We start from the raw sequence: 13,135 nt of genomic DNA, 5'->3' as shown, positions 1-13,135 counted from the left end.
GTAAGGCAAAAAGGCAAATCTGGTGCATGCTTATCAAAATAAAGCGCAGTGAAACATTTTTAGAATATTTTAAAACGTTTTGAAACTAGTTTTGGTCAATATGTACGTAAATAATAAGTTATATATGTATCTATGCAGCACATATACTGTATATACATTCATACACTATATTACTTAAAATTGTTTTCAAGTTTCTAAAAAAAACAACTCATTTTTAAGGTGTGGCGACTTATTTTGAAGTGGCGCACCACCACATGTAGCGGAAACCCTGCAAAAAACCCCCAAAAAAACCCAAAAAAACAACAAAAAAAAGGGCCAGTGCCTCACCAGCCACGAATCTCACCGCACGTCACTGAAAGGAGATATCTATCTATGAAGGTGCAAATTTTTAGATTGTATTGTTTTGTCTTGTGTCACAGAGCACCAAATCTTTATATCAAGGGTGTCCAAACTCCAATTTTGACACTGTGACCCTCACTATTGTCCCATGGACTCTCAACATTAAATAACCAATAAAAGTTTTATGACCCATCTGTTACATTTTTGGTAGAACTCTGCCCATCCATCATATGTGCTGTGTTTTCATCACAAAAACACTCACTGGACATACCACCTTTATGTTGGGCTACAGTGCATTTGGCGGAGGTCTGCTCTTTGTTAAGTGGCATTCTGTAGAAGTAGTCAGCTGTAAAATAGTCACTTATTATAGCAATGTAATCAAAAGAGGCTAGTCGTTAAGTTTTAGGTATACACGAGAAAAGCAGCTTTGTATTTTATGTCTACATTGCCTTCTAAAATGGGAGGACACCGCCAGCTGGCACGACACAGATGAGTGACTATGTTAGTTGGAACCACAAAATATTACTCAAACTGGGACTGCGTTCACACTCAGCATTCAAGCCAGGGCCCATTTGCTTGTCCCATTATTTTTGCAAAGCTGACTGACAGCTGTGATTATTTCTTTTGTGCAAGGTGGCCGCTGTCTTTAATTGTCCATGTGCATAGAATTGTGCTGTACCCTGACCCTGGCCTACCTCCTCTAGTTGGGCCAAAGGCACAACAACTGTCCTCGAAATGTGCTAACATAATATGGAATATAAGACTTTGATGCGACGAATGGCATCTTTTGGAAATGTAAACAACTTTACTCCATCTTTCCAGTGTTCGAGCTAAAGCCTGCCACACAACAAGTGGGCATGATACAAAAAAAAGAATAAAATTTAAAAAAAAATAGTAAAATAAACAAAAAATGCACCACAACAATAGGAAAACACTGTATTCCATGCATAGTCTCAAGATGGCATGTTCTCAAAGTGACGTCACTTCCTCCTTCTCCTCCTTTTGTTTCTTTTGTTGTAAAAAAAAAAAAAGGGTAAATATAACATTGTAGCACACATCTAACATAGGAAATATGCCTTCAATGTTATTTAGAACAAAAACAAAATTAACATGAATTTTGTGTCTTGATCGATCGCATCCTTGTCATTGAATGACTCCGCTACGCTGCGCACATGCATGTGCATGGAATGGAATTGTGCCCCGCCCTCTTCCAAACATGCCTAAATTATGCGCACATGAAAGCGATTGAGTGCACTCAGTCGTCAGTCGTTCGTACTGTAGGTGTAAAATGGCACTAGATTTGGAGTGCTTCCAAGGGCCCGGAACTGTAGCTAACAAAATGAAGAGCGGAACCAATCTCCATGTTTGTTTGGGTGCCTTAGATGACTTGTAACAATGGCTGACTTTTATCCTTGTGCGCCTTGGACATGGCTAACATTTACACAAATCCCAGACCTTTACTCATGCACAATATAAACATCCCGCAACTGGTCTGGTTGCCATTCAAGAGCTCAGAAGTGGTGACACACTTTTATCATCGTACCATATAAGTCCAATGGTGATGAACTAGCATGGCTGTGCTTCATGCCCACAGGAGCAAGGGGCCCTCCGGCACATAAAATAACTAACATTCCAAGTAAGTACCCCCTCATTACTGTGACCTACATTGCCTGGTTCAAACTTGTGCTGGAAGTCGACCCAGCCTGAGCCAAGTGGCCGAGCTGACTAATGACCAGCAGCTCTCGTCTCCGTGACATCTCATTTATTCTTCACTCAATGCTAACTTTGACTCAAAGCTTTCAACCTTCCCAAGCGTTTGTCTCATCTTACTCCAACACATCAATCTGTTTCCAAGCAACTGGAATCCTCCATATATTCTAGCAAAACACATTTCCTACACCCCAGTTATTCATTTATTTTACCTTGAGTGCCGGAGGAACAAAACTGTAAGTCTTCCATTAAGATCTGTCATTCATAATGTAGCACAACGTGATTCTTAAACTGTTATTTTAAGGTCAACCTAGTACAGGTTGGACGCTGATCAAACCTTGGAGCTTTCTGCATGTTTGAAGCGACAAAGGCTCTGACACTTTGGAGACTCAAAGCACAGAAAAACAGTGAGTGAAAGCAGAATAAGAAGTACAGTAATCCATCATTTATCGTGGTTAAATACTTCCAGACCCGACAGTGGTAAGTAAATATCCGTAGTAGTGGGATTCCTTATTTATAAATCAAATATTTTCAGTTAGAGCATATACACCTGTTTACAACCTTCTAAATGCATTTTTCAATATTATTAGAGCCCTCTAGACATGAAATAACACCCCTATAGTCGTCTTTCCACTCGTAGTACCCAGTATAGTAGACACAATCAGAGAAAATAAAACATTTATGACTCGTGCTTGAGTGTGTGTGTGCGCTTCTGTGCAATAAATGTGCTCCGAACATGTGGGGGAAAGGTTACGTCGGGGGTTCAGAGTTGAGTTTTATCTTAGAGTGGATTACGGCCGCAACAGTAGCCCGTTTTATTATTATGATGTTGTTATTATTGTTCCTGCAACAAAAACCTGTTGTTTCAGCAATCAAGTCGTGATGTTTGTGTTCCTACTACATAGCATCACGTCTTTGAACGCATCTTATGAATGCCTTATATTTGTATTTTAGTTCAGTTAGATGTTTTTATGCTTGAAAATGCTTAATTAAGACAAAAAATACGTAAAATTGGCTGAAATCTGTATATTTTGACTAATACTAGGCTGTATTCAAACGAAACAGCATGATTTATTAATATTTTTGAAAAAAGGTGATAAAGTGAAGCTGTGAAATTCAAACCACAGGAATACTCACTGGTTACGTTCCACTTGTAGCACCAGTTGGAGGTCGCTGGAGGAGAGCACAATTTCCCCTCTAATTGGATGCTCAGTCTGTTGGATTAAGAAGGGAGATTTTGGAAGTCAGACCATGTGGAGACAAAAATCACACTTTTCTTATCATAGAGCATCCGTGTGAAAGCCGTCCCCTGATACGAGGCCGTCGGCATGTACAGTATATATGATACAAGTGTACTTGCTGTCTTTTAAACAAGGCATAAAAATGGTTCTGTTGCAGGAAAAGGCCAACAAAGCACATAAAGGTGCTTTACACCTGTGTTCCACATTGCTTTGTCCCACTCTTACCCTCATCTGAATCGTCTATTTCCTCGGTATTGTCAAACAGTTATTATATACTTACACTCCATAAAAATCTGACTCAATGTCCTACATGCCTGCATCAATTTTTGGTTTCTTTTCTCATACTTTTTCATGTGATTGATTGCTCCTGTGTGTGATGAATAATTCGCTGCACACTTACCTTTCAAAAACTCAAGTTTTTTTTGTTGCCTTCGAAGGTGTTTATGCAGCGAGTCATTTGAGCCGAGCTACATTGAGAGAGGTTTTAATCTTCAACCCACACACCCGCGTGTGACACAAAAAAAGTAAGTGAACAGTTACAAAAGGAGAATGACTAGTACTTTTTTGAGTGTCATCAGGATTTCAGGAAGATGCCAAATCCTCTAGAGTGAGTGAGGAGATGAAAAATTGGATTGCGGAGATTTAGAAGGATGGAGAGCTTTTGTTGACCCAAACAGACAATGACAAGAGAAAAGAAGACAATGCAGGTGACAGGGATTGAATAGATGCATGTTCAGCGTGGGCCCTGCTACTCTACAGCTCACCCACTGAGGTTATTCATTATGTCTAATTTATATGCTAAGAAAAAAGTCAGGTTATCACAACATAGAAACAGAAGTTTGTCATTAAAATACGGATGAGAATGTTTTTCCTTATCGTTTCCTTCTTGTGTTTTCTATTTCCAAACATGACATGTTCTCCCAGGTTAAACACCTCAAGGATGAACATTATAAATTAGCTCCAACTGTATAGAACAATCAAATAAAACACTGTAGCAGTTGCAAGAAACAAGCGGTTAGTCTCATGCAGGACTTTATTATCCAACTGCTCACAACAAAACAACAGGAAACCTTGGATACAAACCACGCCCCTAACCCGACTGCTGACTGGGTGAGAGACAGTCCCTCAGTGTCCACCACACAACCAAATCCCGAACATCCTGAAGGAAGTCCTACGGAGAAGGTGAAAACCTAACGGGGGGCCTCACCAGCCACACACAATGACTGCATTGACCATCTGCCAGAAGAGAGGGTGAAACCTGAAAAGGAGAAGAAACGCACTCAACTACGCCTAGTGTCAGCGGGGGATCTCAGGGGGCGACCACAGCAAGGGACCTGGGCCAGCAACAACGCCACCCTATCATATATGCTGGCTTTAAGCACAAAACCCTTAGGACAGCACTCGAGCACCCAAAAAGGGCTGTTGTAGAGGGGTTGGAGGGGCGAATGGTGGGCCTCATGACTTACAAAAACTAAACCAGCCAACCTAAGTTCCAACAGCACGAACGACCATGGAAAACAGTGGTGAACTCTTGCCCGGAACGCAAAGTGGCTGTCCGAGCACCAACTCCACAGGCGCGGCCTCAAGGTCCTCATTGTGAGCAGACCGCAACCCGAGCATGGCTCAATGCAAACAGTGAACCCAGTTGTCGTCTGAGAGTGCAGCACGCAACGCTTCATTAAGCAACCGGTGAAAGCGCTCACACAAGCAGTTAGCCTGAGGGAGGTTTGCCGTTGTGCGGTACATCTGCATGGCCAAAGATGGCGCCAACGCTGACCAGAGCTCTGACACAAACTGGTGCCCCCTGTCCGAGGTGATATCAGACGGCGTGCCATAACGTGCAACCCAGGCCGACAGAAATGATCGCTGTGCTGGTCCGTAGCCGCTCCGGACAAATCCGTCCCAAGGTGCACAGACGACACAAGCGCACAAGACGGACAATCAGCAACCGGGTTAGCTTTCCCAGCCACGTGCTGAATGTCCATTGTGAACTCTGCAATGGCTGCCAAGTGGCGCTGATGGCGGGCCGACCACAGCTCTGTCACTTTGGACATGGCGAAGGTTAGCGAAGGTGATCAACATAAGCCGTTAAATGGCGGACTTCCAAGAAAAAAAAAATGGCAGATTGCAAGATATAGGGCCAAAAACTCCCGTTATCCCACAGCTTACGGCTGAAAATGCCTGCTGCTGGATTACCGCCCCACGTCAACGTCAGATGAGTCAGTCGTCAAAGCCACCGGTGCCGCGGCGATGGGGTGAGTGAGGAGTGCAGCAACTGTAAGGGCGGACTTAGCTTACTGGAAAGCCTGAACTCACTCAGGTTTCCAGTTAAGAGGGTCATTATCCTTCTTCTGCCGCAAGGCGTGTAAATAGTTTGCAGGAGGTGGGCCGCAAGAGGAAGGGAGTGGTTGTAAAAATTAACCATGCCCAAAAATTCCTGCAGCACTTCAACTGATGCCGGGCGAGGGAAATCAGCCACTGCCTGCCTTTTGGAAGGCAATGGGATTGCACCGTGTGACAAAATACGGTGGACGTTTATTGAGGTGAGGAAATTGCGCCCATGGAAACAACCCTGTGCCAAAGGATGAAAGAGTCGTTAGCTGCAGTGGCCCGCTGCCCTGCGCCACCTTGTCCATGCCTGTTGGGGGGAAGCAGGCTGACTTGCGAGCCAGAGTCCACCAGCGGCCACAGCCACGACTGGACGCATGGGGGGACACAACGCCGAGCCTTTCCGCCAAACCGCAAGTGAAAGAAGCACAGGTACTTCCTGCACCGCTGCTGAGTCACCTCTCCAGCAACCACCGTAGGGCCCGCAGCCTCCGTCGCTGTCTGCCCGGGGTCCGCCACCACAACGTTCACTGCAAACCTCTTTGTAGCAAGGAGAACCCGATCAGCTTCCACAGCCAAGCCCCGTTAATCGCCGGAGGCCAAACACCGCTCGTACAGGAGGCGGAAGCTGGCGAAGGAGAATGTCATGAAAACGAACCTGCCGTCATCCGAGTCCAGCAGTGACAGCATGTTGTCTATCAAATCCAGTGCTGTGCCAATGCCCACACCCGGCAGGGAAAGCATTCTGTCCACCCTCTCTGCAGGCGACAGACAGTACCTCCTGAGCAGAAGCTGCCTAAGTGTGTCGAAATTGGCCATATGTGGAGGTGCAAGCAACAGCTGCATGACACGGTGAGGTCATATGGTCGAGAGAAACAATGACCAGGTAGTACTTGGAGTCATCCATCGTGGTCCCACTCAAGTGGAACAGCGCCTCAACATGCTCGAACCAAACAACCAGGTAGCTCCCGCAGCAACAAAACTGCCCATACGTAGACGTGCACGCAACAGCTGCATGACACGGCGTGAGGTCATATGGTCGAGAGTACCAACGACCAGGTAGTACTTGGAGTCATCCATCATGATCCCACTCAAGTGGAACAGCGCCTAAACATGCTGGAACCAAAAAGCCAGGTAGCTCCCGCGGCGACAACTGGAGTTGGGCCGATATGGCTCGAGATGAACCACACCGATCCGCTGTTTGAAACATGTTTAACTGGGTCACCAGTGTAGCAATTGCAGGAAACGCGCGGTGGTTGGTCTCATGCAGGACTTTATTCTTCAACTGCTCACAACAAAACAGCACGAAATGTGGGATACAAACCCCCAACCTGACTGATGACTGGGTGAGACGCCCTCTAGTTTCCACCACAACATATCCCTTTAGGGACATTTTAGATCTTTGGCTGTGTCTCATTTGGCGCACTTCCTTACTTCGACTTTTGACGGAATGTGTGATTTCACACTGAGAACTATGACAAACGCTGAATTCAGTGTCTTCCAAAGGCTAATTTTTTAGGCCAAAAACGTATATTTGCATGTAGGCAAAAAGGCCAAAATGCATAGAAAACAACTTTTTAAAATATCTGCATTCATGTGAGTGAGGGCTATGTCTTAATTGGAGCACCACCCTTTAGTCTTTTCCGGGCATAAGTGTGTTCACAATGAGACCAGTACCCGGATGTGGCGCTCCAAATGGTCTAAATCAGGGTGTCACCATTGTTTTTCCTTGTGAGAGCTACTTTTACAAAATAAAAATGTCCAAGAGCTACTCATTTTTGTAACATTTATTTTCAGAGCTTATTTTAAACCCAAACAAAGCGAATTTGCTTGTTTTACCAGAACATTAACAAAATGCTGGTGTCCACAACTCACATTTTGTATTTCAGAATGCATTTCTTTTTACTGTTCTTTCATTATTAACTGAAAACCTGAATGTAAAGCAGGCTTGCGGGCACCTCATGTGGTCGTGGAGGGCTATCTGGTGCCCGCGGGCACCACATTGGTGACCCCTGGTCTAAATTGTCAGTATGCAGTGACTGACATTTACCACCCTCAATAGTTGCTGGCAGAAAAAAAGCTGGCAAATATTTTAATGGGCAATGGGCAATTCAAGTGTTGGCAATAATGCACATCGAGTGGTTACAATTCACCATTAAAAAGGACAGAAGAAGACAAAGAAGCGGGTTAATATTGCTGTTGTCATTTCCGATAAATGTGACAATGAAATGAATCAAAAACTGCGCACTCAGGAACTAAGTAGACAGTGAATACAGTGGTGGTATGCGCTCAGGGCCAGCAAGGACTTCTCTGCTGGCCTTAACACTAGAACCGGCATTTACAACTTAAATTTTTGTATTTTTCAGCATGTCTCTTGGCTGCACTGCGTATGTGTTTGTTAGATTTTTTGGTCCAATCAGATTTATTCTTCTATGTGTTGCCATGACAGCCTCATCTGCCCAGATTTCTAATTTGCTTGTAGCTAGCAGACCCACGGTGACGTCAGCATTTTTCCGTCCTCTGGTCGATCAGAGCAACGCTGTTCGCCCACAATGGCCAACAGAGGAGGGGAAATTGACATTTCTGGTGAGTAATGTAGTTTATTTAAAAGTTGTATGTTTTTGTCATGTTATTTGACACTGAGTTGAAGTTGTCTGAACCCTTTATCACCAAGCAATTTCACTTACGCTTGTTACATTTGGCCAAGCACCAAATCTAGAGGCACTGTCAGTCACTGGTGGAAGTTTGTTACTATAATCGCAGTTACTAGCAGAAATGTGTATCACGCGCATTGCCTGCTGCTGAGAAAAATTCTGGCCCTGGGACAAATGTAATTGAGGACACCCGAGCTATGCTTTACTGGCGTTATACTGGCGTGGTTGCGGCTGAAAGTAACTCCTTTTGCTTCAATAAAAGAGATTGTTGATCACCTTGTCATCCTTACAACATCCAGGTTGACGTTATAGAATTCATCCCATCCATCCATCTTGTATGCCACTTATCCTCACAAGAGTCGCGGGTATACTGGAGCCTATCCCAGCTGGCTTTGAGCAAGAAGCGGGGTACACCCTGGACTGGTCGCCAGTCAATCGCAGGGCACATACACTCCTGATCAAAATCTTAAGACCAGTTGAAAAATTGCTAGAATTCGCATTTTGCACATTTGGATCTTAATGAGGTTTTAAGTAGAGCTACAATATGCAAAAGCAAGAAGGGGGAGTGAGACAAAAAAGATTTGGAACTTGTAATTTAAACAAAAACAACAAAAAAACCGAAAATACTGTAGGTTGTTTATCGGCTGATCAAAAGTTTAAGACCACCAGCTATAAAAGCCAAAATCTGCTGATGGCTAAAGCTAAGAAGCGTTCTCTTTTTGAACATGGATCCAATTGACTCATCAAGACACAGGGCGGTCTTCCACCCACATTAAGGCCCTTACTGGTGCCGACTGCAGTGCAATAACCATCAGACAGCATCTGCGGGAAAAAGGTTTAAAAAACAAAAAAGGAATTCAAAGACCTTGTCTCCTTCAACGCCACAAAACTGCCTGTTTAGACTTTGCCAGGGAGCATCAAACATGGGACATTGAAAGGTGGAAAAAAGTTTTATTCTCTGATGAGAAAAAAATGTAACCTTGAAGGTCCAGATGGCTTCCAACGTTCCGAGCTTGACACGGAGATCCCACCTGATATGTTTACTACCCGGCACAGTGGAGGGGTCCATAATGATCTGGGGTGCTTTTTCCATTCAGTAGAACACTGGAGCTTCAGGTGGTGCAGGGTTGTCAAACGCCAAATGCTTACATGCAGATGTTGCAGCGGGCATCCCTCATGACTGAAGGCCCTCGTCTGTGTGGTAACAGCTGGGTTTTTCAACAGGACAACTCTGCAGTTTACAATGCTCGCTTGATGAAGGACTTCTTCAGGGAGAATAACATCACTCTTTTGGACCATCCTGGATGTTCCCCTCATTTAAATCCCGTAGAGAACATTTGGGGATGGATGGCAAGGGACATTTATAAAAATGGCCATCAGTTCCAGACAGTTGATGCCCTTCTTCACCACTTGGAGCAATGTTCCCACTAGCCTCCTGGAAACACTCATCAAGCAGGCCCAAACAAATTTTTGAAGTGATTAACAAGAATGGTGGAGCTACTCATTACTGAGTCCTACTGAGAACATTTTTTGTTCTGGTTTGGAGAGATTTTTTTTAAGGCAGGCTACATCAGCAGTGACAAATTGCACAACATCAAAGCACGAGTGACTTCAGAAATTGAAGCATTATTCCCAAAACACAGTAATCTGTTCAAGCTATATATTTTTTAACGACAATCTAATTTAATAATTTCAAATTGTATATTTAAGGAGCAACGCCATGGTGCTCAACATGACAACGTGGAGCCAGAAGAAATCCGAAAGAAGTCCAAAAAATCACTGGGCAGTTTTTTCAAGTGTGTCCCAGCTCCAACATCTACGATAGCATCATCACATGCGGTGGAAACAGAACTTAACAGCTACCTCGTGTCTCCCACCCTTGACAGCGAAGATGACCCTCTATCTTGGTGGCAAGTTCATCAGGTCAACTACCCGCAGTTGAGTAAATTGGCCAGATAATACCTCTGTATACCAGCAAGTGGTTCACCTTCAGAGAGACTTTTTATTTTTAGTACATCGGGTAATGTTGTTACATGCCAATGTACTTGGTTAAAACCTGACAATGTCAATGTTGGTTTCCTTGCCAAAAATTTTAAGTAGTTTACATTTACTGTTGAGATTTGTTCATGTTTTTTGCACTGAAATAATTTGCACTCAGTGAAGGCCTGGACACTTTATGTTAACATTTCTTATGTATAAACAACATAGAAAGCACGTCTGTTGGTACATAATTGTACAAATTGGTTAATGGTAAGGTTAAAAATTTATATTTTAGGTAGAAACAGCATGGGCGTGTTTTCAGTGTTAATTTGTTGTAAAGTTCTTGCTTCAAAATGCCAATTGCACTTTAAGTTTAGGAGATTTTATTTTTCCCCAGGTACAAAAAAAAAGAAGCTTTTGCATCAAAGTGTTTCCAGATTGCATGAAAAATACACATGAACGTATTAATGTGTTATAATGCAAATAAATGCAACATTTGAAATAGGTGAGAAATTTTTTTTGTCTGCAAAATAATAGAAGAAGTCAATACTTTAAAGGTAAAAATAAATGTACATATTTGTTCCGTACTGCATCTGAAAGTAATTGGGTTGCGAGCCTAATTGCTTTATGTTTTTTAAATAGATTTTTTAAACATGGTTCATGCGGATTGTATTTTTAGGTGAAAGAAAAAAAATTTGCAATAATATCGTTATCGCAAAACTAGACACCCAAACTGCATATTGCACTGATTTCCAATATCGTGCAACCCTAATTTTTATGCTTGAAAATGCGTAATTTAAGCCAAATATACGTAACAGTTGCTTAAATAGCCATTTTTAACTAATAATAGACCATAGTCAACCATGAAAAAGCCATCATTAATTAATTCATTAATTAAAAACATTGAGGGAGTGATGTTCGAACCGTAATGTAGCGAGCGACGACTATATACTTATTGAAGTGTACTGAAGGAAGTATTCCATTTGAACACAGCACGGGAGTGTATAAAAACTGCTTGCCATCACATCCATCCCGGATGGAATTTAGAATGAGGTTTATATGAGGAGGAAAGTAACCTGTGCAGCAGCATTTAATTCCACTGTATTTAATCAAACTGTAATCAAATCCCCCTAATTGTCAATCAAGTACACACATCTGCCACTGGCACACTGTGAATGTCATCTTCGTTCATTTGTAGCGTATCCATCCGCGTGTCACATTTGATAAGTCATCTGCAAACAATAGCACGCCAACAGATGTGTGTTTCATTACTGGACAAACAGGCAGCAGATATGAGTTTCCATCACACCGCTCTGATGCCTCTTTGGCTGTGTACTGATGCTCCTCGCGCAGTCAAGACATGCTGTCGTATTCCGGCTCATCACATGCACCCTGCAGCACCACCAACCACTCACACCGGATCTTCTCTACAGACAAAACAGTAGCACTTTCTTTCTAGGACTTGATGTTACAATCCCACGATAATCCGCTCAGTTGAAACTAATGAACTAATAACCTGCATATTCTTCACTAGATCTATCAAAAGGGAATCAATAAATATATGTATGTCTATGTCACCAATGTAAGGAAGCTATTTGCATATTTAATTTGCAATTTACTTATCACCCAAAAAAATAAAAACAACTAGCTCACTCTGGAGCTGAGCTCATGAGCTCCCTCTGGTGGCCCGGCAGCCATGGGTGCCTGGCAGTCAATGTTGGCCAATGAACTGCTCTGCTGGGAGTAATGCATTATGGGTAGTTAAGTTAAAATAGCTGTTGTTATTTTAAATTCATATTGGTACTTTTCTGAGTGTTAAGTTGCTGTGTGATGATTTTAGCGTTCTTTGTAAGATGACACTGTAAGTCAGATTGTTATATTTAGTAATGACCTCCTGCGATTTCCAATGGGTTGACAAGCTCGTCATGAGTTTCCTTACAACTTGTGATTGGCACAGTAATTAAACGATTAGGAGTAGTTCTGAAGTATAGGAGATGTCACGAGATAAGAACATGGTCATAAATTAGCCGCACAGCTGTATAAGCCGCAGGGTTGAAAGTTTAAGAAAAAAGTAGTAGCTTATACAACGGAAATTACGGTATGTAAAATCGCTAAATCCTACTAAGTCCCCTGTACTCCAAAGGCTTAAACAACAAAAGCAAGAAAAATAACAGCAAAAGTTGAAAAAACAGCAAAAAGATATAATGTAATGACAAAACATGTTGAATTGTTGCAACTAACTAAAACTAATAATAATATTCTTTGTATATATATGGTACTGTGTAACATTTTAGCCTGTTTAAAAGATTAAAAAAATATCAAAATGGCACCTGCATCCTTTAATTTTTCAGTATGCTGTCCTTCATGAATAAAGTAACGTAAGTTGAAAACCACATTTAGGACAACATATGAATATCGCAATGAATCCAGTCCAGTATCAAATGGCTGTCCAAAAAACAATTTAATCTTTTAATATGATGTGCGTCCCACTGAACACCCAATGAAAACATGATTTTTAATAGACTAGCCACTGGCAGTTCCTGGCAGGTTGTATGACAATCAGATGAATTTCTGGCGTGTCAAAAATTTGGACCAGTAAGACAATGATCTTGAATAGCTACAACTAGATATTTAATTATTCCAAATTTTCAGCACAGACAATTGAGACAGGTATGTTGCTTTGTTGTTAGGGTAGCTTTTTTGAGAGGTTGTCTTCTTCCTAAGTGGTTTTGACGGTGGATAGTGTCCTACGCCACCTAAATGACTCAAGACAGTGGTGCACTTTGACACAATGTGTGCATTAAAGATGCTAAAACCAATCCAATTACAGCGATATATGCTAAGCTATCTGAACAAAACATTTACAACTTAGCTTTGTGTTAT

At 42.3% G+C, this 13,135-nt stretch overlaps 1 protein-coding gene across 1 annotated transcript in view; it reads right to left on the bottom strand.

The window, feature by feature from the left end:
* The window catches only part of adam19a (ADAM metallopeptidase domain 19a), an 84,692-nt gene that overhangs the window by 42,737 nt on the left and 28,820 nt on the right, over positions 1-13,135 (bottom strand). Inside the window, exon 3 of the mRNA XM_054753935.1 lies at positions 3,187-3,263. Within this exon, the coding sequence (XP_054609910.1) occupies positions 3,187-3,263 (77 nt within the window). The remainder of the gene's footprint in view (positions 1-3,186; positions 3,264-13,135) is intronic.

The sequence above is a fragment of the Dunckerocampus dactyliophorus genome, chromosome 15, assembly GCF_027744805.1.
Source record: "Dunckerocampus dactyliophorus isolate RoL2022-P2 chromosome 15, RoL_Ddac_1.1, whole genome shotgun sequence".
Lineage (NCBI taxonomy): Eukaryota > Metazoa > Chordata > Actinopteri > Syngnathiformes > Syngnathidae > Dunckerocampus > Dunckerocampus dactyliophorus.
Note: the sequence above shows the minus strand (reverse complement) of the source record. Positions and strands in the feature narration are given on the sequence as shown.